Here is a 27,841-nt window from a genome sequence, read left to right as displayed (position 1 = left end):
AGTGTTTTTCCTCCAGACATAAGTCACTCTAGGTTGACTGAAAAGGGGATCCAAGGGAATAAAGGAACTTGCACTGGTCACGAGACCCAAGTGCTCAGTGGCCAAGGGGCACACACCTCCACCAGAAGGTTACTAGGGAACACAAGAGCTCAAACCCTCTGGCCTCCCAGGCATCACATCCCACTAACCATACGGGAAGCGAGTTCCAGCAGCTCTTTCTTGGCCTGTTGGACCCCCTGTGGGTCTCCTTCAATTCTGATCAGGTTGCTCTTCTCATTGTCCGGGGGAATGCGCACAGACACCTTGTAGAGGTCCTTAATCCTGTTAACTGCAAGGAAAGGGATGTGGTGACACACTCTGCTAGGCCAAGATTTGGAAGCAAAGACACCTTTGAGGCTGTTTAAGAAGTACATCAGCCTCTGAGGAAAAGCCAGAGGGGTGGAGTTGAATCAGAGGAAAGTGCCTCTTCACTCTGGGGTTCAGCAAGAGCAGATCTGTGCTACACAGGAATCTGTACAATTAAATACTATGGCATCTTGAGCCAATAGCTCACTTGCCAGAGTGAGGCATCTGTTTCTTCCCCAAACAGCACCATATTTAGACTAGAAGATACTTATTAATTTCTAATCCTAAATTCTTTTTTGGGGAGAAACTCACCATGCAGATTTCTACCACCCCCACCTGAGTTCTAAAATGAAATTCACATAGGCCAACTTGAAAAAAAAATAAAAGACAACTCTCCAACCTCCCCAACATACAGAAATTCTGCCAGGACATGGCAAAGTAATCTGTTCAATTTTCCCTGACATTTCCAATACATTAAAGCCATTCCAAGGCCACACTGCCCATTTATCTCCTTGTGCCAACTTCACTCCAGAAGGGCAGGGGCAATGTAATGGAGGCAGCACCCTGGTTGAGCTGCAGAGCCATGATATGATTGACTACTCACAGAGAGTCTGGGCACAGGAAGGATAAGAAAGGCACTCCACTTACTGTTAGCTCCGTTCTTGCCAATGAGGTGTCGGTGGAATTTGTGGTCAACGTTGATTTCTGCATAATCCATCCGGTTGATCTATAAAGAATTGTACAGGGCTAGGCAGGGCAGGCCCCCTCTGCTGCTGCCTGTGCCCACTGCCAGTGCAGGCACTAACTCCAGCTGAAAGCTACAAGCACTCCTCCTGCTAGTGAGCAGAGCAGAACACTCCTCTGCTTTGAGCTGAGAGCACCATGCTTGTGAAACATTTAAAGGGACTTAAATGCCTCTCTAGCTGTGACTGAAAGAGAATCTTCCCTTCTCTGCATCAAAAGACTTAAGATGTGCTGGTGATTTTTTAAGAAAAGCTTCACAACCAAGGTTTTTGTTCATCTGTCACACAACTTGCCTTCTGCAAGTTCTGTTAAGCCTGTGAAAATACTCACAGATGTGAGCTACACTTTATCTCTGCTCTGTTGCTCCACCTTTCCCCACTTTGTTCTTATATACCAGAACTAGTACCACCAACTTACCAGATCCTTGACCATGACTTCAATCTGTTCCTGAGCCACATTCACATCTTCTGTAGGTCCTTCCAAAGTGATTTTGTCTTCTCCTTCAGTGAATTCGATGTGAACCTTGAGACACAAGGCAAGGAAATCAGTAAGAATTTTCCAAGACACAAGCCAGGTCAATGCTGTCAGTCAGGCCTACACCATCAATCCCTACCACTAAGGATACACATGGTTTCAGAAGTAGGCAAGTTACAATTTTGGCCACATCACAGTGTCTAGAGCATAAAATTTTCATGCTGTCCTGGAGTCTGCAAGGGCTTTGGAAAAGTTCCTCACCTAACCTTTCTCCAGATACCATCTAACTCACCAGGGAGAAGCCTCATTGAAGTCAGCATTTCCAGGTCTCCTACTACATCAATTCTCCAAATAGGAACACATAAAGCTTCCTTTGAAGGACTCAACCCTTGAAAGTAACACAGGATGGGAAGTGTTCGAGGCAGTAGAATTTGGTAGTTCCCCTGAATATTTTAAGATCTGTGCCATTTCCTCCCTGGTTTTATCCATGCTAAAATACATTTCTCTCTCTACAAAGAGTGAGCTGGATTAAACCATACTCTACTTTGCTAAGCTAATAGCTCATCCATACCTTTGGCATCTGCTGAGTTATTTTGGCCAGGTTTTGTCCTTTCTTTCCAATGATGAAACGATGAAGCCAAGAGGGGGCTGAGACCGAGGAGACGGTAAAACTGTTGGCCTGAGGGACAGAGAAGCTGTTGGGTGGACAGACTGGAAGAGGCCTTCACAAAAATTCACTTCCAATTCCCATGCTGCACCCTCGTTATTGAGTTCTAAGCTGCATCTCTGACAGCCTGACAGAGACCACCCCCTCCACCTGTCAGAGCCCAGGGATGTATCTTTGTGGGGCTTTCAAAGGAGGCCTGGCCCATCCAGTCAGTACCTTTGCATAGACTTCAGTCAATGCTTGCCCAAGCTTTTCAGGCTCGCCTCGCAGTATCACCGTCTCCGAGCTACTGTCAGTGGGTGGGATCTCGACAGACACTCCAGTTTTCTCCAAGATCTCCTGCAGGGAATTACCCTTGGGGCCGATGACATACTTGTGCTGGGACTTCTTCACCTCCACAGCGATGGTAGTAGTCTTCTTTTTCTGTAGGAGCAGAGGCACTGGAGCATCAATCACAAGGGAGCAGGGAAGGACAAAAGTGAAAGGAAGAGACACAAGATGCAGTGAAGCTCAGCACCCAGGAAAGATCAAAGCAAAGGTGAGCACAGGAGTTCTGCAGTACCCTAGCATCTCTGGGATCCTGCCTACAGAAAGCCCTATTCTCAAAAATTTACAGGTGAAATACAAAAATTCTGTTTAAGCTCCCTGGGACACTACATGGAAGAGACCACATACACACCCCTGCCCTTGCACAATGCCCAGCTGTCCCCAGGCAGTGCTGTAATGCAACACCACGCTATAAGATGATTATCTGTGTTGAAATTCAGACTGGTACAAAAACAGACGTAACCATGAGGAAAAACAGACCAACAACCCACAACAAGGATATTCACAGTGATGCTGGCAGTGGAAAATAAACTGAAGTGAAATTTACTCTTCAGCAACTTCTACTCATGAAACAACTTTGATACTGTCAGTTGGCCACACTGTAGCCTTCACACTTCCCTCCTTCCTTTGCAGCACCTGTGAAAACATGCACCCAGAGAGCTCTTTGTGGTCTGCTAATTTTCATTACAAAAGCAGGAGATCTGTCACCTCCTCGGCAGAATCACCCCAAGTCCCACTCTGGTGAGCAAGGAAATGGTAAGACCCAGGTCCATGTACTGCAAGGGCTGCTGAGCAAGAACTGACACGAGGAGTATGGAACTGAGGGATGCAGAGAAGTAGAAAAATAAGGGAAGAAGGGCTGTGAGCAGGTGGGGGGAAGATGGGAAGCTCTAGGGACCGTCCATACCTTCTCCTCATAGATCTTCTTAACACGAGCCACAGCCTGGGCTAGCTGCTCCTTCTCCCCTGTGAAGACTATCTCTGTCTTGTTAACGCTGGGCGGAGGAATGTTGATGCGTGTCCCTGTCTCCTGCATGAGCTCACTCACCAGCTTGTTGTAAGGGCCAGCAATGAAGGGATGGTACACTTTCTCCACATCCAGCCGCTCCACGGCACGCTTATCCTAAAAGTATCCAGAACAGTCCTCAGTGGAAACTGCTGTCAGTATTACCATCTCTGCCACATACAGCTGAATTCCCAGTGCTGTCTTGCTTGACACTCTAGCCCAAGCACCCTTTCCACTTTGCAGGCTCCATCCCTTTCCATCTACAAATAGTGCTGTTCCAAATTTATGATATTCACGTCTGTAATCTCCCGTCTTATCTCAGCTGGCATCTAATATGGTTCACTTCAAAGTACAAAAAGTGCTTATCTGACTTTAGAGACAGATAAAAGGGTGCACCAGAAGGTGCAGAACCTGGAAGCAGTGATCAAACAGCCAGTGGAAGGGTATACACCTCCGTTCAGACTAACAATGTTAGCACTGGCTGTGCCCATCATGGCTACAAACATCTAATATACCATGGAGAACCAAAATGGCGGTTCAGATAATAACATGAGAGAGATCACAGGACTGAAGTACCTGCTCAGCAGAGATAAGCAGGATCTCGTGTCGGGCCTTTTCAATCCCTTCTTTAGTGCCAGTGATCTTGATCTGGTTGCTGGGGTCATCTGGGCGGGGGATCTGGATTTTGGTTGCAGTTTTGAGCTCCAGGTCCTGCAGCTTCTCACCATTCTTTCCAATGACAAAACGATGGTGCTCCTTGGGGATGGCAACTGTCGCTGAAGCCTGCAACACAAAGGCCAAGAATCTATGAGAGCCCTTGCCTGCACAGGGAAAGTTCTTCAGATGCTGCTTAGTGGCACAACTGAGGAGGAAACACAATGCCTTCTGGCACATCCTGTCCAAAGACTGATAGTACACCAGAGGAGTAGATCTATGGTGCCTGTATTCCAGGAGTCTAAACCCCACTATTCCCTCAAAAGCCTTCTGTTTGCCCAGGAGCAATACTCTGAATAAGCAAAGGCCTTCAGGCACAGATGAGGAGGTGTCTACACTCCACTGTCTCACGGTCTCTCAGCACCAGAGAGCAACTGGGATGACAGCTCTGGGGGAGAGTTTATCTGAACTCTGATATCTGCTGCCAAGGCTACAGAGAAGAAGACATAGTCTGACTCCTAGGAAACCGAAATTCAACACCAGAAACTTACTCCAGCAGGCAGAGAGCTCAAATATGCTTACCACTTCTGGGTGCTAAGGTGTCTTCAATGCAGCACACGCTGCTTCAGGGACTGCTTCTAGATGGCTCCTCTTGAAAAAGAGGGGTTCTCAGAGCTTCTCTCAATCTAGCATTAAAGGGCTGGTTTGTAACAGGTATTCCTGACTTCTTCCCTTCTCAATGAGTTTTTACTGACCTTACTGATAGTTTAGGATTGCTACTATGCTCTTGATCCCTGTGAATATGTAACTACTAACTAACTAGACACTTACAATTCAACCTACAATAGAAAAAGAAATAAATCAAATCAAAGCCAGATCACTTGGTGTGACTCTTTAGCTTTCTGCCCACATTAGGCCAGCCAAGCCTAAGAGAAGTTGCAACACAAGACACACCTTTCAGACCTGGGACCAATTAGGAGGGATATTTGAGGACAGTGGGGTATGGATCTGTGGTAGTACAACCTAAACTATTTCTTAAGATGCACATTATGTAGGGTTTGTCCGTTTTCTTCCCTCTGGCAGGGTATGACACACAGGCTGAACAGCACTGAGCAGATACGGTATTACCTACCTATTGCATTAACTACCTTGGACATTACACTTTAAAACACACCATGACACCTAGCTGTGATATATCTTAACAAGAACTACCATTTTGATAATGAACTCAAGAACCTGAAGGCAAGAAATCAAAATTCAGAGGACTGAAAGGAGAAGCAACTGAAACAAGGAGTCTGCAATTACTTACCAATGGGGCTCAAGTTACACAACCCAGAACCCTGATCTGAAGCTTTCAGCATTTGGCAGAACTCCCTCTTCTCTACTTTTCTTTCTCCCAACCCTCCATATTCTTCTCTGAAGGACTTCAGAGAAAGCACCATTCCATTCTCACACACCATGAATTTTGTGAGGGGCCTGTACCCTGCCAGCACCAGCACCTCAGCACAAAGTCACAGATTGAAGACTCCACCCTTCATGCAACACCATGGCCTGTAATTAGCTTTGAACCCTATTTTAAGCCTCATTTCCATTCCAAATTGCCAATTGTGTGCTTTGAAAACAGATGGCAAGGCTGAATTAGTCATCTAATAACACCTCTTTGGCTTATAAGCACACACACCCAAGGGTCTCAAAGCATTTGGGAGTCTTGGGGAAGAGCAGGGATCAAGTGAGAAACAGTTAGCTGCCCTCACCTGAGTCTGCAGTCGAGCAACAATTTCCTTCCGAGCCTTCATGACTGCTTCCAGCTTGCCAGAGACCATGATGGAAAGGCCCTGGTCCTTCGCGAGAGACAGCTCCAGGTGAGCTCCTGTCTTCTGCATGATGTCAAGGCAGATCTTGGCCTGCTCGCCTTCTCCAAACTGATTCATGTCCTTGTATTTCCTCTCCTCCAGCGGCACATGAAACACCTGCTCAGCCACAGACAGATAAAAGGGCACAACAAGCTGTCAGTGTGCTTTTGCCTGACAGTTCCTCTCTCTCTCATGCCCATACAGGACTTAAATGGCAAGCTGACCTCCCAGGTTTGTGCACTGCATCAACCAGCTGTGCCCAGGGAAGTGCAGGAGCACTGCAGCACGCAGTCTGTCCCACACTAGGAGTCTTCCTAAAGGGGGATTAGCACTCACTACAGGAATTCTGCAATGCTCCCTTCAGGCCTGCTTCAGCTATTTGTGGAACAGGGATACAGAGCTCTTTCTGGACAGTTTTCCAACACATCCCTCCCCTCCAGAGCAGTCCTAGCTCTCAGCTGCAGTACCAGGGTAAAACACAACAAAGAAGCTGACATAACAAGGATTTCACACTTCAGGGAATGCTTCACTTCACGTACTTTTGGGAGCGGGGAAAAGACAGGACATAAGACATCCACTCCCACCAACCTGAGTGATGACAGAAGCCTTTATTGGTCGAATTTTGCTCCAGGGACCAGCAGGTTCCTGGGCAGCTTCCAAACATGGTGCTTTCTCAGGGAGTGGAGGGAAGGCTTCCTTGTAGGTTGGAGGATCATTCTCTTCTTCAGAGTTTAAAGCTGTAACTAGAGTAAAGCAAATAGGGTAAATGAGCTACTTTGGCTGCAGAAATGCCCCTGTTCACAGGCAGTGCAATTGCAATTAGGCACCACTAACAAGGGAGAGCAAATGGCTTGTGCCCTGCTATTAATCCCATTACAGCTATGCCTATGGGGCTGCCAAGTCTGGAGCATGACTGACATCAGCATAGCACAGACTGCAGTGAATGCCACAAACCACCAGCCTTGTCTGAGCTGGCACAGTGGGTGCAGGGAGTGAACGTGCAAGTGAATGGTGGCAGCAAACACCACCTTATTGCCAACTTTGTCAAGAGGGGTTCAATTAGGGGAAAACAGGCTGAGCAGAAAGAAGTGAAAGGACCAGAGCAAGGGTGCAGGTCAGAAAGGGACAAGACAAATATAAGCCCAGGAAAAAGGCAGAGAGAAGGGCTATAGTCAGGGCAAAGTCTAGACAAAGCTTGTAGGCCTGTACATTATGTTCAACTCAGTTGTGCACTGGGCCATACCAAATGGGGCACTTTGCAGCTGGGGACAGATGCCAAAACCCATCACTGGTCAGTTCACAGGGCTAGTGACCACCCCCAGCACCTGGCTGAGCAAAGGGTGGAAATGACAGCCCAGCACACTGATCCATGAGGTTCTCGTGTAGCTCAGTGCCCCACTCTTGCATGTGCCCCATCCTAGGGCAGACAGCACTGCTAGCCAGAACTCTCTGAAGTGTTCAGGCCTGTCTCCTCACAGCCCTGCACTGTGCAGCATCATCACTGTGCTGCTGGAGATACAAAGCTAGAGTCCAGCAAAATGCTAATCTAGGAATGAAGAATGCATACTTTTGGGGAACCAGACACATGGAGTGAGCTTGTGCAAGAGCAAGGAATCTTGCCTGTGCAGTCTGGATCTAGAGGCACATCACAGGAACTCAGTTGTGTTTGCTCACCTTTCACTTGCTGCTGGGCCAGGCCGCTGCGGTGTTCAGCAAAGCTCTCCTGGGTCAAAACTGCCACAGAGCTCATTGTCGACTTCCCACCCACACACAATCCGGGTATGCCACTGGAAGAGATGGAGGCAGCAACACTATCACCAACACCACCCAGGATGCACACAGTCACTCCAGGAAGACAAAGTGTATGTTACTAAGCACTCTTTCAGTCATCCTCCTGAAAAGCACCCACAGTGCCCATCAGCTGCCCAATTTCCTTGTTGAACCAGACAGGAACTCAGGATGGATATTTCCTCCCTACAGTCATCACCAAAACCTCCCTAAGCTCCTCCCTAAGAAGGCAGAGGATGTGTAACCTAAGAAGGTCACTGGAAAGGGGGACACCACAAATTTTTAAAGCGTATTCTAATTAATCTGAAGTACGGTCTAATTAATCTATTCATTATTAATGGCAGGCAATTTTTAAATGAGTATGTGAACGTCTGGATAGTCAGTCCAAGACCATTGTCTATCCCTGGAGAGAAAAGAGATAAGAAAAGTTGCCTCTTCCTGAGAAACTTACTGAGGTGCCTGACTGAGGGACATATTCAGAAAGCCACTCTGTCTAGCAAGCTCAGAAAGATGTTTGGCTCTACCAAAATAAGAACTTACCAGCTAAATGGTCAGTAGCCAGAGAGTCCGTCCTGTAAGCTGCCTGTTTGTCAGCCTGCCAGCTTTTGCTTTATAGAAAAAAAGAAATTAAAATAAATAAATTAGGTCCAAGACAACAGAAAACCATGACACCCCTGTTACTGTAACTTTCAACCTGTATGTTTCAAAGTTGCACCTTATCCAAAACACTCTCATACCCAGTTGCATCTCCCCATACATGACACGTGTTGTGTTTTACTAGCTCTGCAGGCAATGCCACTATCTACTCAAACTTCACAGCAGGAAGTCTGGAGTAGTTACTCTTTCATCACACTGGCTACAAGAGTAGCCATACAGTATCAGGCAAAAAATTAATAACAGATGTTCAAGACATGAAATTTCAGGGTTGCAAGCAAGACCTTCTCTAGTCAGAAGAGACTAACAATCTGAAAACCTGCCAACAACACTGCCATCAGTCACAAGTTAGGAATGTAGTTCAGTGGAGCTTGGGTGAATCAACACAGACATCCTCACAAACTAAGGCACACACTCGGGGCTCTTGACACTCATCTGTTGGGCAGCCCAGCTCTGCAGTTTTTATTGCAATAAGATCATGCACCAGGCACGAAATTCTGTCTCCACGCCTAAATCTGAAAGCTAGAAGAAAATTCACACTGGTTTACATGGACTATTTTAAACATGTACACAAGACAGAAGCAGGAAGAGAAAGACACTGCTGGGAAGGACTTTCCATCTCCTGAATCCGGATCTGCAGATTTACTGAAAAAAGCATTTAGGAATACAAGTGAAAATGTAAAAGCCAGTACAGTACACACTCTGTCAGTTGTACCAAATCCACACCCAGAGTCCTCCAGAGCTGTGCTTCAGCAGAGCTTGCATTCTCCTAAAATCCAGTGCCTCTGCCTGCTCATGGGACAAGGGGCCCCTCTCCCACACACACCCTGCAGTGCTGCTTGGACCACCTTCTGTACAGCAAACTTGATCGCTTCTCAGGAAAGTGACAGTTGCCATCTCTGACCTCTCATTGTTCTAGAAAAAGCTCCCCAAACCAGTGCCACTCCTAAAAACACAGCGTTGCTGATGGGGTGTCTCACATCATGGTAGAGCTATGATGCAGTAAGGGAAGCTGATGGTGGCAGAAGGAGGGAAGAACAGGGAGAGCAGTGATGCAAGAGTCATACAGGCCTGATCTGCACCTCAGCCAAGGCTTTTTTTTTCCCCTACTTCAACACGCCTTTTACAGGCAGAAGGCAGCACAAACTGTGCTGTCAGAGCAATAGAGCTAATGTTGCAATTAATCCTGGAATGAGGCAGCAGGTACCAGGACAGCCAGTCATGCTGCTGAAGTACAGGTGCTGCAGCAATGCAGATCTCTGCAAGGCATTTGCTGCTGTACAGAAAGGGTGGCTAGTAACCTGGAGAACCTATTTTTTTTACTCTAAGTAACCTATTTTCTTGGAGAAATCTCCTTGCTGTCCAGGGTTATGCCACAGTGTAACACGTGGTTATGTGTCCATGGCACATGCCTGCATGGCTCAAGCTGCTGCAGATCCAAGGAAAGCAAGTTAGTGCCATGGCACCTGTTCCAGACTATCTTGGCAAGGCCTGCAGGCTCCGTGGCAGCTCCTCCAGCCTGTTGGGTCACTAACAAGGGTGCCACCACCTCATGGCAAGTTCCAAACGAGGCCAGGAGGGAGAAGCATCCTAGGCATCACAAACAGCTGTCAAGCTCTGGCTCTGCCTTGCTAATGGCACAGATGTGCTTATAACTCTCATTTCTCCAGAAAACACCACCTGGCTGATTTTGCATGTGTTCTGCTCCTTAGAGGAGGGTAAGGATAAGAAATCAGTGAACAACACCCAATATAGTGCCTACTTGAAAGCCACAACCTCAAGGCACAGCTGCTGGTTTCACTGTGTACACACCAGCTGCAGAGATCTTCCTTGCTGCCTCCACCTCAGAGAACAGCCAGACATTCAATGAGAAATCAAAGGGCAGTGTTTATCCATATGAATTTCTGCTTCGTCACCCATACAAGAAGCTAAGAACAAATACTCCTCATCTCCAGCAATCCCAAGCATCTGGTATATTGTAAGCCTCAGGGATTAATCTCTGGCCAAAATCAGAGGCAACCATTAGAATGGTATTTTAAACATAATGTCAAAACCAGCAGCTCAAGCACTGCATTTGGATCTTACACCTCCTTGGCTTCACACTTAGGTTTTGAAACTAAGGTTACAGCTACGTCATGCCAGTGTGCAGCTGACTGGGTCAACAGGTTTCAAACTGCCTGGTTGATACACTGCTTGTGGTGCTGGCCTTGTGCACCAAAAGAAGTTACAGAAGTCTAGAGCACACTTCAATAATGAGAATGAAATCATCCTAAAAAGAACCTCCAGCAAGGGGCAGAGCTAATCACACGGGAAACATCTGTATGAAGAGAAACAAAGGCAAAGTCATGAGTTACACTGCCAATACAATCAGCTCTTGTGGATGGAAATGTCAGCTACACGTTATTTAAAAGTATATTTAAAAAAAACATGATCACTTTTTTAATCCCATGTAGCAAGAACCGCACGTAGCAACAGGACTGGGCTGGTTGTGGTAGGCACTGTCCTCTGCCAAACGTTCACGCAGGACAGGGCAATCTCTTGGCTGATGAATGGACACAAACGAAAATACTTGCTTTCTGAAACCCGACGAGCTTCCTCAGAGATTGGAGGCCCAGGCCCCCCAGTTTTGGGGGAATCACGCTGACACAGCTGCTGTGTGGCAGAATGCAGTCTCCCTTCGTAGCGATTCCCGACTTAGTACACCATAGAGTGCAACACGACCGCAGCCCTGGCCGCGGGCAGCCCTGACCCATCCCCCATGTTTACTCTTCCACTAGCGCCGGCCCCGCCACCACGTCTGGCCCCGGACAGGAGGAGCCCTGTGGCGGCCCCGCCACCGAGGACGTGCACCCGGCCGCGTCCTGCTGGCCGGCCCGGCGGGGCAGGCACAGATAGTGCCTCTCAGCGGGGCTGGCAGAGGGCTTCCCCGGCCGCGCACCGAGAGGGGCATCGGCCCGGGGGAGCCTTCCGCGCCGGGCTGTCTGCGCCCGGAGCCTACCCAGGCCCACACCGCCACCGTGACCCCCGGGGCAGCGGCACGGGGCCACCCCTCCGCTTGGCCCCGCGGTGCCCGGCAGAGGGGCGGGGGAGCCGCCAGGCCCCGCGGGCCCGGCCGGGCGGGCGGCGCCGCCAGCGCCACCTCAGCACTGGCGGCACCGGGGGCGGGGCGGCGGGGCGGGGCGGCGCCCTTAAAGGGCCCGGCGGGCCCCGCTGTCACCGCGCCCCCCGCGGGGCCGAGCGGGAGGGGGCGGCGGGGGCGCGCCCAGCGCACCAGGACCGTGCGGGAACGGGGCCGGGGCGCGGCCAGTGCCACGGGGCAGCCCCAGCCCGCCGCGGCCCTGCGGGTTGCAGGCCGGGGCGGCCGCATCAGGCGAGCGGGGAACAGGCGCTCCCGCGGGGCCCAGTGACAGCCTCGAGCGCGGTTCCGCGGCCACCGGGACGCTGCCGGTGGCGGTAGCGTGGCGGGCACGGCCAGCTCCGGGCCCGGCGCTGGCACCTCCCCCCCGCCGACGGTGGCCAGGAAGCGGGGCCAGGGCGCTTGTCCTTCTATAGCCACAGCAGGAGCGGAGCGCTCGGCCCCGCGGCAGGCTGGGCTGCCCGCCGCCGGTGCTCCGCGGGCTGACCAACACTGGACGAACGCTCGCCGCCGGCTGCTTTAACTCGTATCGGAATCAAACCCTACGACCGCCGGGAACGGCGTGGAACCGCGTCGGCCTGCGCCGCTAACCGTCTGCCACCGACGACAGGAACCACGCCGCGCTCGGCCTGGCCGGGCCGCCCCCTCCCCACGCAGCCGCGGGGCTCGGCCTCCCCATCGGTCCGGCCCCATATGCCGGCGATACGCGGCAGTTGCTGCCGGCCGGCACAGCCATACCACCACCGTCCGAGGCCGCGCCGCGGGGCCAGACTTTTCCCCACCTCCCGCCGCCGGATACCCTCCCTCGCCGGACTTTGCCCTGCCCGGCCCGGCCGGCGGGAAGTTAGTGCGGAGTTTCCAGGCAGCGCCGACACGTCGGTGCCCTGGGGAGGATGCGAGGCCGCCTCGGGCCGGGCCGCCCCGCCAGCCTCCACGTCGGCGCCGCGGCCGCGGCGGAGGGGCCGCCCCCCGTCCCCCGTGACTCACTCCGGCCGGTGCCCGCTCGCCCGCCCTTCTGGAGAAACGGAGCGCTCCTGGGAGAACGGCGCGGCGCCCGCCCCGCCGCATATATAGGCCGGGCTGCTGCCAATCCCCGGCCCACACGTCAGCGGGACATGCCCCTTCCCGGCGGGGCCGGCCCGCCACGCGTGCCCTGCGCCGCCGGGGACGCCCCGCCGCGGCCGAGCGGCCCCGGAGCCTGCGGCTCTGCTGGTGGCTTCGCTCCCGCCGGCCGGCCCGGCCCGCGGGGCGCACGGCGAGGCAAGCGAGTCGCGGGTGGCTACCGCCCGCTCTGCGCGCCTCGGGACCGCGCCGCCGCCTGCTCCCCGGCTGATAGCCGCGGTACAGGCCCTTTCCACCTTCCCTGCGTATCCCCCCCAGCGGCAGAGGGGGCTGGGGCTGCTGTAGCCCAACCGCCCGCGGGTCCTTACCCAGCCCCGCGACGGCCCCAGAGCTCAGGATTACCCACTTTGGTCAAGCCCGGTTTCACGCAGGGTTAGCGAGCAGTGGCTCATGAGGGCTCTGATCAGCCTGAAAACCACAGCTGGCACCGGAGAGAGCGAACACCTGGGGCTCCTGCCCGGTGCCGCGAGTGGAGAGGGACAGCGAGGCCCCAGCCCCAGGTGGCCCCTTGATCCGCCTCCTCCTGCACAGACTGTGACAGAGCAGCAGCTACCTGAAGTGAGGCTGCAGGCAGGCAGAAGGGGCAAGGTAAAAGTAGGAAAGAAAAAGAAAAACGAACAAAATAACATAAAATCCCCAAAACCACAACACACCCCCTCTCTCCCAGAAAAGTAAAAAAAGAGAAAAGCCCCTCTTCTTATTCCAGTCTCTAATTTGAAAATGGGGAAGAGTGAAGGGGGGGAAAAGGCAAGCCAGCAAGCACAATACCCTCCTTTCCTGCATAGAGGATGTTTATTAGTTTGTGCAATATAGATGTTTTTAATTATTAGCTCTATGCTCTCAGGGAACCAAGGAAAAAACCCTGTCTCATCACTGTAAAAATACATCAGATTTGAACTGATTTTTGTGTTAGCTCATTTTCCTACACAGCATTAATCTTTCTCATAATTCCTAACACACTTAGTGACTGGTTTTCTCATTCCCACCTTGAGAGAGAGCACTTCCAGGCCCTAGCAAACAAAACAAAAGACGCTGCTCTGTGGAGCTCTGACCACAAAAATTTGAGGTCTTTGGGATAACTGCTTTTGATTACATGCAGTAAATTTTAGAGATTTTGTGCACTGTATTTATAGAAACATGGATGCTATTTAGCCTTTAGTAAAATTATTACTTATTATTAAACAAGAGTATATTTCTCCATTTCTCCTCTTTTTATCTTATAGCTGGGAAGACATCATCAAAACACTTGAATTTTTTGACACAAACAATTTAGAACTATAAATAAAGATACACTTGTGGGTGAAAGCAGGAAGTCTCCTGAACAGAGGAGAACAATCATCAAGAACTGACACCATGGCCAGGCACCTCTGTGATCTATCTCCCCCACCCCAGCCTCTCCTCAGAAAGTCTGGGGATGCAGGAATCCCGCTCCAAGCATGGGGTTCTCCACAGAAAGGCATTGACAAACTGCTGCCACGTCATATATGCTCCAGGAGCTGGCTCTAGCTGCTCTGCCACAAACCGCTTGGGCTGTGGGTGCCACAAGCATCCGTAAGGCACACAAGCAGGCTGGTGCCTACCAAGGCATTGATGTGCAAGAGCAGAGCTCCAGGGACCTGGGCAAACCTCAGCACCTCCAGACTTTGGGCAGCAGCTGCAGTGCAGGGTGTTGTAATTTGGGACTCAGACCCTTGCTTAAGGTGCAGGATGCTTTTCTGGTGCTTTTGCTCCCTGGTGTTTATCTCCCCAGTGCAAAGCAGGCAGGCTCCTTCCAACACCCTAACTTCCAATTAACTCTAACTTGAGTAAGTACCACGATCCCTTGTGCCAGGGAACCACAGAAGCATCGCAACCTCCAGCCTACAGCATCCTACCAAGGCACCAACATCGTTCTCCCTCAACTCCACCTCATTATCTGGTTCAGCAGGGGCCCTCTGTGGGGACATGCCACCTTGTGCCTCTGGGATAACCACATGGCCCTCTCCTGCTCTCTCTATGTAGTGTTGCTGCAGCCACAGGTTGCCAGGTCATTATGGATTTCTGGCTTCTATCACAGCTTCCTCTCCAGGTCTGCTTAAGAGGCAATCTTCCTCTGCCTGTTGCTCTTCCTTTATTTCCAGCTCCAAGTGGTGGGAGGGAAGCCTGCCAGTCCCAGAAACTACTGGAAGGCCTCGAGCACCTCACTGTGTGCCACCCTCAAATAATGATTTCTGCTGAAGGAAACCTGTCACAGGCTGTTCTCCTTAGAGGAAGATCATCCACAGGGAAAGAGGTGTGTGTATGGGGGGAAGAGCTCAGCTTTCCTCCCACATTCAGTAAGTGCAGAAGCGTCCTGTGCAAGGACAAAAGCACATTTAGAGAGTGCCAGGAGGCTTATTTCCACATCCTGCTCCCACCAGCACCAGACCATCCGTGTCCCATCCCATACCTTTTCTTCAATGAGGCTATGGAGTATGGGCAGAGAGGGGTCTGCAGGGATTGCTTCAGGCCTGCTCTGTCTACTTACTTGCCCACAAAGACAACCTCTCACTAAAAATTAAATTAAAAATATATGTGTCATGGAGATGTGTGTAAAATGGCTCTGCTATAAGCCAGGTGTAGAAATTGGTAGCTGAGGGGAATGGAGACAGAAGAAGGTACCCTACCCCTTGACAAACACTAACCTACCACTCTCCCTCCAGCAACCCATATTTTGGCAGCATTACAGCAGACCCCAATTTCATGACTTGTTAGAACAACTGATTAAGAAGTCTCCCAAAGAGAACACCAAAGGGTGGCAGAAAGGGTAAAGGATTGGGCAGTGCATAGTTTCCACGGCTTATCGGACTGGCAGCTCATATCACCAGTCTGAGGGAGGACACAGAAATGGGACCAGCAAAAACATCAAACACGCACAGAGATAAAACTAACACTGAACCGATTTGGGGCTTGTTTTTTTGGAACATGTGTTCACCCATGTGAAGGCAAGGTTGAGGAGTTAAGAAGCTTTCCATAATCGCTTCACCCCAGGACTCTTGGGGAAGGGAGAGGAAACTGCACCTTAAATGACTGGAGCAAAAAGGTTGGTCTTTCCTGGCACATCTACCCTCAGCTGAGCTGGGATTTTGCAAAGCATTTCTTCTAGCCTATTTGTATTTTCTGTTGTTATAAGAGAGTCCTATTTTTCCTGCCAGAAACCGAAAGCCTTATTTGGAAAGCAACCCAAGTATGTTCCAAAGAGTGTGTGCTGTGATTTTATTTCCTGTTAAATATAACCCCAGATTTCTAAAACTGTACAAATAAGCACCTTTTTGTACTCTGGGTGCTTATCCCACACACTCAAGTCAGAGAACACCACAAAAGAGCTACCCCTGAAAGCATCCATTTCAGCACATCCCTTGCCAGTGGCATTAAGAGAAAAAGGCTGGGGGTATACTTTGCATCACACTAGAAAAAGGAAGCAAAAGAGGATTCAGGATGCAGGGCACTTGTATGCCAGAGAGTACTGAGGTTCTCAGCCAAAGCAGGATATGTGTCTCAGCTCTACAGCTATCGCTGTGGCTCACCAGGGGATCTTCCAACAGAACATTTGCATTTCTACAGAAAATCTCTATTAAATTGAAGCTGAGTCAAATTACATAGATCATTCTGCTAAGACAATAAAAAAAGTTTAATCATTAAAAAATGACTGAATGTGAGTCCACATTGCTTATGTCTCTGTGACTTTGAGACTAGTTTTTACTTATTTGCCATGAGGAACAAAACTTCCAGGGACGTGCAAATCAGACACCTATCTTCTGCATTCACACACCAGGGCTAGGAAGAAATTATTCCATAGGCTAAATTCTGCCCCTTGGCTGTACTTAATGCAGCCCCTCCATCTTCAGAGGCCCACTGCAAATACCTAATTAGAGAACTGAAGGCAGAAAGAGAAAAGTCTACCCAAGCCTAGACACTAATCCCAGCTCCAACCACTTAGTGATATTGAAGTGATAGTGAAGAAGGGAGGGTGGTGGAAGGAAGATGAGCGACTATGTATGTTTGTCTCACACAGGATCTGGGTGGTATAAAATACAGGGTCCCAGGTGGGTGCAACACCACCTGCCTTTCTCCTGGTAACCTACATTGTTTATTGAGGGCAATTCTCTCGCAGGAACAGAAGAGCTGACTAGATATTGAAGGAAAATGACAAACCTCAGCAGGGCTCTCAGGCCAATATGGGTCTTTAAAAGACTTATTTCCTGGGCACTCTGACAATAAAATTATGCAACCATCAGCTAGCAAAGAATATGTACACTGCCCTTCCTAGCCTGTCACAGGGGATCTATAACAAGGGGCATGCAGAATGGTAGGAAGAACAGGAGCAGCTTCCTGGTGTGGACAGAGTTCTAGTGTGAACAAGGAGCATCAGGCCTTCTGACTGCAGAGGGAGGAAAAGCTGCTGGTTTTATACAGGGACACTGTGAGAAAATGAGATTTAATGAAAAAAAAAAAAAATAAAGAGACTCAAGCTCTGCTCTTAGATTTGCTGCAGATTTGGTGAACTGGCCAGCAAAATTCTCTTGGTTGCCCTGGCTGGGCACACACAGCATCTTGATTTTCTCTGTGGACTTGTTATTTCATTTCAGGTTGTTCAGAATGCTGTGATACTTGGATGTCAGGTGCTATGACAAAACAAATGCCTTTTCAGAGATGAGGAAGAAAAAAAAAAATCAATGGACAGTTTAATAAAATCAATTCAAAAGCAAAGCAAAAGGAAGCCACAGAACACCAGTTTGCATCTGCCCTTCCGCTTACACCATGAGAAAGACCTGATTTAACATAAACTTGGCTTTCAAGAAGTTGCAAAGGAGTAGAATTTTTAAGGAGTAGAAGCAAATTTCAGGTTCCTGGCCTTGGGGACCCAATAAACATTTTCATGAGGAATAAATATGAGGGATAAAGTAAAATACAGTATTTTTCAGTTTCACAGTAAAGCAAAACACTGTTTTGACTCAAGAATGAAAAAAATGGTTCAGAAAAAAAAAGATTCCAAATATATTGCACAGAAATAACAGAAATTCAGAATATCTGGCAACACATGGAGGTCTGAGTCTCTGGGGCCTGCTCAAAGCAGGGTCAGACCAGGGCATTCAGGGCTTTCCTCACTCAGCTCTTGAAAACCTCCAGAACTGCACAAACTTTCTGGGCAACCTATTCCAATACCTGACTATCCTTACAGTGAAAAAAGGTTTTTAACTCGCAGTTAGAACCTTTAATTTCAATGTTGGCTCTTTATGCTGATCTGAACCTGCTTTTTAGTTTAAATTACCACCACACTGTGTGCTTATCACTCCCAGGTGCTTTCAGAGCGGTGCTGCAGCACTGCTTGCCATTCTACACTGCAGAAGAACGAAACTCTTTCACAATTAGTGAACGGAGAGGCACTTCCCAAAGCCTGCTAATATCCCAGTTACCCAAGAAATGAGGATTTTGGAGATACTGCAGAAGAAAGCATGCACTATTTTCTTTCTGTTCTTCAAATGGAAACTTTCACTTCTCTCTCCTTTGGCTACTGCATTGAAGTTCTTTTGTTTACCTTTCAGTGTCTCCTGCTCTCTCTCCACTGGCCACTGCAATATAAAATGAACACGTGGCAATTTTTTTAAAGAAATGCTGCCAGCAGCTCTCATGCACTATACATCACTTAGCTTAAAAAAGCAGGGGATTTGCAAGCCCTAAATTTACCTTTTTCCACATTAACTGTCACATACTTAGAAAATGTAGTCAGCTGTGTCCCTTAGCTCAAACCTGTCACCAAACTCACCAAGACCCTCCTCCAGGTACTCTTAGGCTGATGTTTTGCAGGACAGAATTTAAGTACTTGCTTACAGCAGTTTATAAAGATGACAACAACAACTTCTTTTCATGCTGATTAGATAAATATATACAGAAAATGAAAAAAAAAAAAACAACCAAACAGTGGCAAACTGAGACCTCCCCAGTGCCACTTTTCAGGGGAGGAGCGGAAAAATTGCAACTGAAGCAAAAATGTAAACAGACATTTGGTTTTGTCCATTTTGTTTAGGTTACAGTTCTTTTTAATCTTGCTTAGCTACTTTGATTTGATGTATTATATAAAAAAACCTCAGCAAACTTGTAAAAGGCTTCTTGAAAGATTTTAAGGATTCCTGAGTTTCTAATGTTTATTGGATAACGAAGACTCAAGAGAATGCCAGAGCTCCATTTTTATAAACTTCCTATGCGCTCTGGTATGTTTTGCTCCGAATTCCAGTTTCCCAAGTCACATGGCTTCACAAGACTCTCTTATTCTGTAAATTTTATTTTTCTTTATTTCTGTCTTTCATTTGCAATAAGCAGCTTGAAATTACAAACCAGTAAAGTCAGAGTTATTGTGACAAACAAAACACTTGAAAGAATAAAAGCCTGAAACTTGCAGGGAGGCTAGTGCTTTGTTTGGAGCAGGACAGAACTATTTAATATTGAAAAAACCCACCTTCAGTTTGGCAACAATTCCTCTGAGAAAGCATTAAAGTAAATATCTGATTCCAACTGCTACTTTGGAAAAGCAATGCTCGGACCCTCACTATTTAAGCACTGCCTTTCCTTTGTCCTATTCATAGCACATGCAACAGGGGCTCAGCATATCCACAGACAAGCACTAATTCCTAATCTCTACTAGGCCAAGCAAAAGGCTCTTCATGTGTTAGACAGAATTACATCACGGTGATCTAAACTGACAGTGAAAAACCCAGACAGTCTTCCCTTCCAAATTTGCAAGGCCACTCTAAGCCTGCTATGAAAGAAGAGAAAGAGAGATAGTGAGAACTCAGAGTAAAACTATTCCCCCTAATTGTTACAAATAATATTATTTTACGCTTAAAACCCCTTTTCATAACTGAATCATTCCCAGTTCTACTCTGCTCATCTTTAGGCTGAACTGGAACAGGACATGAACCATTTCGGGTACAATTTTTTTGTTTTGATACCTCATGCTGCTCAGTCCTCCACCCACTCAGTTATTGTCTTTTGGATTAATAGAACGGTGTCCTGAGCAAGATGAGTTTTCAAATAAAATAGAGGGGTTAACATTTCCTAAATTTGCAAGAACTTCTTCTGTAAATACTCACTGCTTGCTCTCATTTTACCCATAACCATGCTGCAAGCAACAGAGCCATCAACTCAGTATTTTAATTTCATGAAACTGCTTATAAGAGCAGGTGTAAAACTTGACTTTTAAGCTTCCTCAATGCTTAACTAGCTCTACTTTTAAGCAATAGTCATACCCACAACTTGCTATTCTCCAGACATTCCAAGGGTCCTTGTAAGACCAAACACCTAAATCCCAGCAGGCTGCACCAACTGCTGAAGCATTCACTTTGAAAACAAAGGCATGTGCACTAACAGGTCAACCATAATATATTCCCATTCCCACTCTCACCCTGCCTGCTCTGAGAATTGTTCTTTTCAGCTTCCCTTTCAATTGCTCCAGCACAGGTTTACATTCAGCTTTATCACTGGCACAGCGATAACAGCCAACTTACTTTCTCCTGAGCAATGGAAACAGCTGGGGCCTGGTGTACAAACAGCAGAACCGTGCTCTCCTCTTTCAGAAAGGCAGAAGTCAGGCAGTCCACACCATCTCCAGTGCCCACTGGAGACATAAAAATGACCCCCAACATCTGGGGCGAGCAGTAATCAGTCCACTTCAATCACTCCTGGCCTCCTGTTCCACTGTGGCTTTCTCTGGCTTTGCCTTTGTCCCTGCCAGTGGGGAAATCTTAACCCTGTCCCTTAGTCTCTTCCTTTTTCCTAACTCAACCCATGTAACCACCCCTTGCCCGAGGTCCCTGTTCCAGTCACACAGCCTGTCGTAGGCTTTGTTTGTCACTCATTTTTGGCAACTATCCAGTTTACTTTGTGAAATATCCAGTTTAATTCCCAGTGCCAGAAATGCAGGGATAGACAAAACCACAACACTACAAAAAAGCAGAAGAGAACCAGCAAGTGATGCTAAAGCAGGTGGTACCACCTGAATCAAGCACTGGCCATCAAAGCAGTCAGTGTTCCTCTGAAAAAAAGCCTTTGCAGATTTTTCAGCAACTCACTGTAAAACCTGTGAAATACCAGTCAACCAAAACTAACAGGGGTGGGGAAAAGGGACAGGGGAGTGATGCCCATGCTATGTGCCAATACCCTGAACCAAGCCTGACATTTGAATGATGGGTGTAAGAAGATTATTCCAGCTATCCAATCCCTGATGAAAAATATGCCAGAGGTTACCTTTGTGACAGTCAACTATACCTGCCTCACGGTATTTACTGTGAGATATGATACCAGTAACCTTCCTTTAAAACCAGAGTCCTGACATGTACCTGGCCTGTGACCTGGGGTCAGACAGCACTTCATGGGCTTTGACAGAGATCTCAACAAGCAACTATCAGTTCAATAACACAGAGAGAAGGCTGGGTCCTGCCTCCTCCAAACAGGATTGTAACAGTCAAAACACAACACGGTTCCGAGTCTTTCCTCCTTAAAATCCAGTTGTTTGCTGGGATGTTGCTGAATTCATAGCTACAGCACACAAGTATCAATTGTCATGATATGAGCACTCCCAGAAATTCTCCTTCACAGGTATTTCTCATGCAGGTAAAAGACGGGGCACACACACAAGTTATATGTGCGGATACTTTTACCAGAATCACACTGACATACGTTTATAAACAAGTTCCTTATAGAATTCTTTTTCTTGGTTCTGCTTTGTTTCCTTGTTTTCATGTTTGAGTTTGTTTTGATGTTGTTGTTTTCTTCCGGGGGGAGGGATGGGTGTGTCTCTTTTCTTCCAATAATGCTAAATAAATTTATCTGTTCCATCCTCAAATTTCTCCCAAGTGGTTCTTTCTCATCACTGAAAAATATTCAGTAAAGACAGAAAAACTGTTGCTGGAAAACAGTTCCAGACACTGTGCTGTGGAGTGTAAGAGAATCTGGTACTGCTTCCATTTTGCGTCAACAAGTAAACTCATTTTATTTTGCAATTAAATTAAATAACATCATTTAAGGGAGGTCGCATAAATATGACTGTGCTATTCAATCCTCTCAAAGGCAAAACTTTTCCTGTGAGTCACCATTTCTTTGTGTCTTGCAGCTACTGAACCAATCCCTTCCCTTCTTCTAGTGCTGTTTTTCCACTGAAGTTAAACTCATTATGACTTCCTCTAGATGAGCCTTTTGTGGTCCATCTTTTCTCTCAGGTTTCTCCCTGTTTTTTTCTGCCCACTGCTATGCAAGTGCCTCTTTTGTGCCTCTAGCTGGACATAACTCCTTGCTCCAACCCCTGCTCCTCACAAAAGAGTGACATGCTTCCCTTGCTGCCTCAGCAACACAGCCAGCTCCCACAGGCCAGGCAGCTGTGGCCAAGGTCAGCCCTCTGCACCCACAAGAGTACTTAAATGTACTTAAGTTACTTACATGCTAATATATCTAGCAATAATTTGCAAAATATTAGTAGGTATCTTTGAGGCTTGAAAGATCTACCAAATGCAAGATTCAACAACACAGAACCAGTCATGAGAGACAAGTGAAGTCTACCAGCAGGATCAAAGAAAAGTATCTGTATTATATAGTCGCTGCCAGAAATGATTCCTGGACTTCTGCAAGACTGCTGGGAAAATATCAGAGCTTGTGTAGGTAGAAACACCAAAGAACATCTAAATGAAGGAAAAATTAAGTATTTCAGCTTTAACATACCTTTTTTATCAAACTCAGAACACTAATTACAGCCTGACTACTTCTCCTTGATGCAATTAAAACCTTAAACAGATAAATCCTCTAGTAACTCAGTTTTTCCCCTTGGTTTGGATGGAACTTTTCATTCTCATTTATTGATACATCTTTTTCCAACCTGACTTTCTGATTTCCTTCCACTGAAGTCATATCATGAGAGCTAAGGGGCAACATGAGTTCACAGAAGGAAGATGTGAAAAAGATTACTAGAGTTATTAGGCGTTCAGGACTTGCTCTTTAAGATGGGAATGCAAATCACAAGATTTTAATAAGACTGCTTAGGTCCTAAAAATCTGCTTCCTTTTAAAGCTAAAGGACAAATAAATACAAATATAAATACAAATCTCTCAGGTGTAATTCCACATCCAGGATAAGCTAGTAACCCAAAACTGTTCTTCTAAACCCAGGAATTTCTAAAATGGAAAGAGCTCTTGAAACAAGTCCTAGATTCTTGAAACAATACTAGATTCTTGACTTAGTGACCAGTCTAGCATAAACACCTGGAGGCCAGAGAACAGCTCCAGGTGTACTGAGTCCTCTGCAATCCCTTCCCCAAGAGGCCCTACTGAGCAGGGCCCTCCCTTCCACTCCAGATGCAGTCTCACAGGCCACTATCAACACCACAGCCTCCTGGAAGCACAGACTGCAGGAACAGCTTCTAGACCAAAGGCCTAGAAAAAACAATAAGTAAAATAAAAAAACATGAGCAAAGCCCAACAAGCTACACAACAGCATTCTGCTTTCAAAGGCAGGGTAATCAGGAAGAGGAACAGAGGCCTAATCCTGCAGCTGGGTTTTATTTTCCTATCTCTTCTTTATCTGTTTTCATATTTTAATACAGTAACACCTACTTAATTCTTGCGAAGACACATGTTGCAGAAATTCTACAGGCTCTGGGCCTCTCAGTAATGTGCTCCTGGACAAGTTAGACTTGTTACCTCTTGGATGAACATGCCTTTCTCAGACTGCTTTAAAAACCCTGTTGCAACTTCTTCAACGATGCACAGAATCCCAGACTGGTTTGGGTTGGAAGGCACCTTAACCATCACCCAATTCCACCCCCGGCCACGGGCAGGGAAACCTTCCACTAGACCATGTTGCCCCAAGTCCCATCCAACCTGGCCTTAAATATTGCCAGGAATGGGGAAACCACCGCTACTCTGTGTATCTTTGTCAAGACTGTAACAACATTCCCATAAGGGTTCAAAACACGCATGGGAACACTTGCCAGTCTTGCTGTTTCACTCTAAAGTTTATTTTATAAGCTCTGCACAGCACAGGTCTGAGCACTTCCTTCTGCAGAATTCTTAAATACAAAACAAAGTTGAACCATTGCTGAGTGACTTTTTTTTCAAAAAGAAACATTTTCACATAAATCTGATACTCTACAGAAATCCACCAATCAAATTGTCAAAACGCTGCCAGTTACAGTAAGTGAACCCTTCATTCATAGGGGAAGTTTAGATTGGATATTGGGAAGCAGCACAGGCTACCCATCAGTCACCATCCCTGGAAGCATTTGAGTTGTATGGACACGGCACCTGGGGAATGGGTCAGTGGTGAACACAGCAGTGCTGGGTGAGTGGTTGGACTTGATGGTGTTGGAGGTCTTTTCCATCCTAAATGATCCTATGATTCTAACCACACATCTGCATTCAGTTTGAACATTCTGGACTGGTCCCAGGGCCACTGCTGACTACTCTGACCATCCAACCAGTAGTGACTGGATGAATTACCCAAATTTCCACAGCAGCACCATCCTAAGTGCATTTGTACCAGTTTAACAAGCTTCTATATACAACAAGAATACTATGCTTTGGAAAAGGCAGTATCACCCAAAATACTGTAACCAGTAAAACATGGCAATTTTCTTCAAAAAGGTGAAAACTGCACAGTTTGCCTTGTGTGGGATGGCTCCCACTCAGATAACAGCTATGGAAAGCCCAAGGTTACTTGGGCTTTCTAACAGACCATACTATCTTCAGAGGTAGCTTAATGTCAGATGGAAAAAGACCAGCTAGGACTAAGAACAACTGCTCTTAATCTACCAAAACCAAGTTACTATTGTTACCACTATGCTGTGCAACAAATAGCAACATTATGATCCAATTCCAGTTCAAGGGGAAACCTCCTCCCTCACCATCCCAGTCTAGGTAAGTGAGGCCAATAAAAAAGTAGGGACCATAACAACCTTCAAAATCATAAGAAGATATATCAATTTTTTCACCCTGTCAAGCAGAAGTGCGGGAGAGGCAAAAAAGAAGCCAACAAAAAAAATCAGCTTAACTTGCAACACAGGAGGATACAGAAGTGTGTATCAAACTACCAGCTGTGGACACACCAGAATGATCTACATAGAACAAACATGGAGCAGTCTTTAACTGTTTCTTAGGAGCTACTTGGAAAACTGTCCTTTGAGAATGATCTGGACTTACTGTACCTTGCAGCAGTGGCAAAGCTCAGGCCGGCTGGTTACACTGCCTCTGTCACCCTGCAGTTACATACTGCCAGTTACTGTTACTTTCCTATCTAGTGAGAGCTTTTCCTAAAAGTGCCTGTCATTCTGATCCCTGTAAAATTATACCGTGGACCTTTATGAAAAAGGTTGTGTGTTTTTGTTGTGGATGGCTCTGCCTATGATTTGGGCCATGCCTTATGAAAATCCATGTACAAGTAGGAAGACTGTTTTTTCTAACAGCTTAAATCTAAACAGGCAAAGGGATAGAGACAGAGCTTTAGCAGACACACAGCTTATCATTAGGTTACCACTTCTTTTCCTGCTTCACCTCTGATATGTTCTTTTACCAGAGAGAGGGATATCCGGCCCACCTATGAAACACCACTTCCAAGCCAGGTTTGAAAAAAAAACCCCACAAACCATACTACTATCTGTTGTCTTTTAACTGAAGACAGTTGTCAGAACAGAAGCAGTAGGAAAAATGGAGACTAAATTCCCAGGCAGCTTCTTCACTTACCTTACTGAACGGAAAACGTGATAAAGCAACACAGCACATATGAGTGTGCAGATTTTTCTTTGTCATTACACAACAGGATGGGAAAAAAAATTACTCTTTTCAACTCCTTGGGACTGAATGTCACCAATCTTCCCTTCCCAGATATGGAGCTGAGAATGTTTAAATTCTAAACTTAGTGAATTCAAGGCCCTTATCTCATCTTACAAGTTAACTGATCTCTACATTACCAACATTCCCAGCACAATCTCCTCTCTTGCTTCTTGTCTTTCAGTGGAAGAAATTACTCTTGCCAGGCAGGAAACTGTTCCTACCGTTTGGGGAAAGCCATCATGGGAAGTGCTACTTATCATGTGTCACTTCAGCTATAGCTCAAGAATCATCAGCGCCCTGTGCTTAACCCTCTTCAGGGCTGCAGGATTGCTGGATCATCCTGGTCTATAAATAACCCGAAATAAAACCACACTGCAGACATAGAGAGCAGGCCAGCAGAGGCTGAATTTCCTCACACATCATGCACAGAGGCAGCTGACACTACCTACAGTGCCACAGGTGAGGCCAAAACCCTCCCCCACCGCGGCCCAGGGCGCAGCCTCAGCTTTTGGGACCAGGAACAGTGGGAATGGAGACTACGGCACTTCGAGAGCCCGCAGCAGTCCGGGGACACAGGGCGGGCCCCACCACCAGCCGAAGGAAGGGGGAAAGCGACCAGCTTCCTCAGCCGCATCCCCTCAGCGGGGGCGAGGGCGCAGCCCCGGCCGATCCGCCGCAGGGGAAGGAAGCGGGACATGACTCATGGCTTTTATCTGCTCCTGGGTGGCCCCGGAGCGCTCCCCGCCGCCAAGGCGGCGCTGGCGGCGGAGCGGGGCCTCGGGCGGCGGAGCGGGGCCCTGGGGCAGCCCCCGCGCCCCGGCCCGGTGCGGGGTGCGCCGGCGGCACGTGGCCCGCGCTGCGCCAATGGCAGCGGCCGCGACCATAGAGCGGGGCCGGGCGCTCGCTGCACATCCCGCCCGCTGCCCTTCTCGCCGCTGCCGCCATCTTGCTGCGGGCGACGGAACGCGCCCGGCCGCGGCGCCGGGCCCGCGCCTTCCCCCCGCTCACCTGAGGCGCTCCCGCCCCCGCCCTCCCGCGCCGGGCCCGGCATTACCTCTAGTCGGCCCGCAGCGAAGCCTATGCTGGGTACGAGGCCGACGGCCCGGCCGCCATCTTGGTGCAGCAGAGGGGATGTGCGTGACCTACAGCATGCGGGCGGCCCCGCCCCGTCCCAGTGGGTTGCTATGGGGATGGGGCGCGCGCCTGCGCGCGGAGCCCGGCGCGGCCCGGGGGCGGGGCCTGGGGCGGGGCGGCCCCGCCCCCTCCTCCGGCCGTGCGCGCGCGGGAGCGGAGCTCGGAGCTGGCGGCTGAGGGAGGCGCGAACTGGGCTGCGCTGAGGTGAGGGGCCCTGCCCTGCCTCGGGGGAGCTCGGGGTCCCTCTGCGCGGCGGCAAAGGGAGCGGGGATGAGGGGAGGCGGCGGGGAGGAGCGCTGGGGAAGGGTTTCGCCTTTTCAGCCGCGCAGACGAAGCCCCGAGCCTGAGGGGTTTGGTTGAGGTTGGGTGATGCTGGTGAGGAGGGAGCGGGACGATGGGCGCTGCGGGCGGTACCGGGGTCCCCGGTGAGGCACCGCCCAGCGCGGGACCTAGTGGTTGTATGGGCCGCCGTGGGACCCTCGAGCGGGGGCCGCGGAGGAGCGGGGCCTCTCCCACAGCGTGTAAGGCAGTCGCTTCTGAACACGGTCTCGTAGAAAACTCCAGCCGCGCTGTTGAAACCGGAGGGTGAAGAACGTGACCGACCAGCTCCTGAGGAAAATCCGGGCTGCTTCGAGGCACCCGAACCCTAAGCCCCTAACCCCGACCTCAACCCTAAGCCCCCCGAGCCACCCCCTGGGCTCGGGCTGCGGTCGAGCAGGGCCTTGGCCTTCGGGTTCGGGTGTGCTCCTGCCTGTGACGGAGAGCTCAGACCTGATGGGAACGCTGTGGGAACGATCATTCGTGAAACATTCCTGTGCTTGGTCCGTTTGTTAAAATGTAGTGCAGCTGTAGCCGTCTGCATAACTCTGCTCGCTGCTTCGTTTCTTAGCAGCTGTGAGAAACTTTCCTCTGCTTTTAGCCTGCCTCTGAGAAATGGTTGGGTGACAGACAAGTCTCACAAATTAAAAGAATGTTCCTCTGTGTTCCAGCAGGATCTAGTTTTGTTTGGCATTGAAAACCTCTCATGGAGAATGCTTAAGCAGGAATCAATGACATCACTGGCAGGAAACACTCTTGGAAGGAAGAGTTGCTATCAGAGCAGTCTTA

The 27,841-nt window shown here is 48.6% G+C and overlaps 1 protein-coding gene across 2 annotated transcripts in view; it reads right to left on the bottom strand.

The window, feature by feature from the left end:
* The window catches only part of HDLBP (high density lipoprotein binding protein), a 37,377-nt gene extending 10,595 nt beyond the window's left edge, over positions 1-26,782 (bottom strand). The window contains exons 1-12 of one of the 2 annotated variants that reach the window (XM_082288100.1): positions 26,655-26,782; positions 8,399-8,466; positions 7,745-7,857; positions 6,659-6,813; positions 5,972-6,187; positions 4,140-4,346; positions 3,465-3,680; positions 2,447-2,653; positions 2,135-2,242; positions 1,507-1,611; positions 994-1,072; positions 189-328 (exon numbers count right to left, since the gene is read on the bottom strand). In XM_082288100.1, coding sequence (XP_082144226.1) covers positions 189-328; positions 994-1,072; positions 1,507-1,611; positions 2,135-2,242; positions 2,447-2,653; positions 3,465-3,680; positions 4,140-4,346; positions 5,972-6,187; positions 6,659-6,813; positions 7,745-7,820 — 1,509 coding nt within the window. In that variant the 5' untranslated portion in view covers positions 7,821-7,857; positions 8,399-8,466; positions 26,655-26,782. Of the gene's footprint in view, positions 1-188; positions 329-993; positions 1,073-1,506; positions 1,612-2,134; positions 2,243-2,446; positions 2,654-3,464; positions 3,681-4,139; positions 4,347-5,971; positions 6,188-6,658; positions 6,814-7,744; positions 7,858-8,398; positions 8,467-12,635; positions 12,688-26,654 lie in introns of those variants that run through there. The other variant, XM_082288101.1, reaches the window with a different exon arrangement.
* Positions 26,783-27,841: the final 1,059 nt, after the last annotated feature.

The sequence above is a fragment of the Coloeus monedula genome, assembly GCF_965178545.1.
Source record: "Coloeus monedula genome assembly, chromosome: 10".
NCBI lineage: Eukaryota > Metazoa > Chordata > Aves > Passeriformes > Corvidae > Coloeus > Coloeus monedula.
This window is presented reverse-complemented; position numbering and strand designations above follow the sequence as displayed.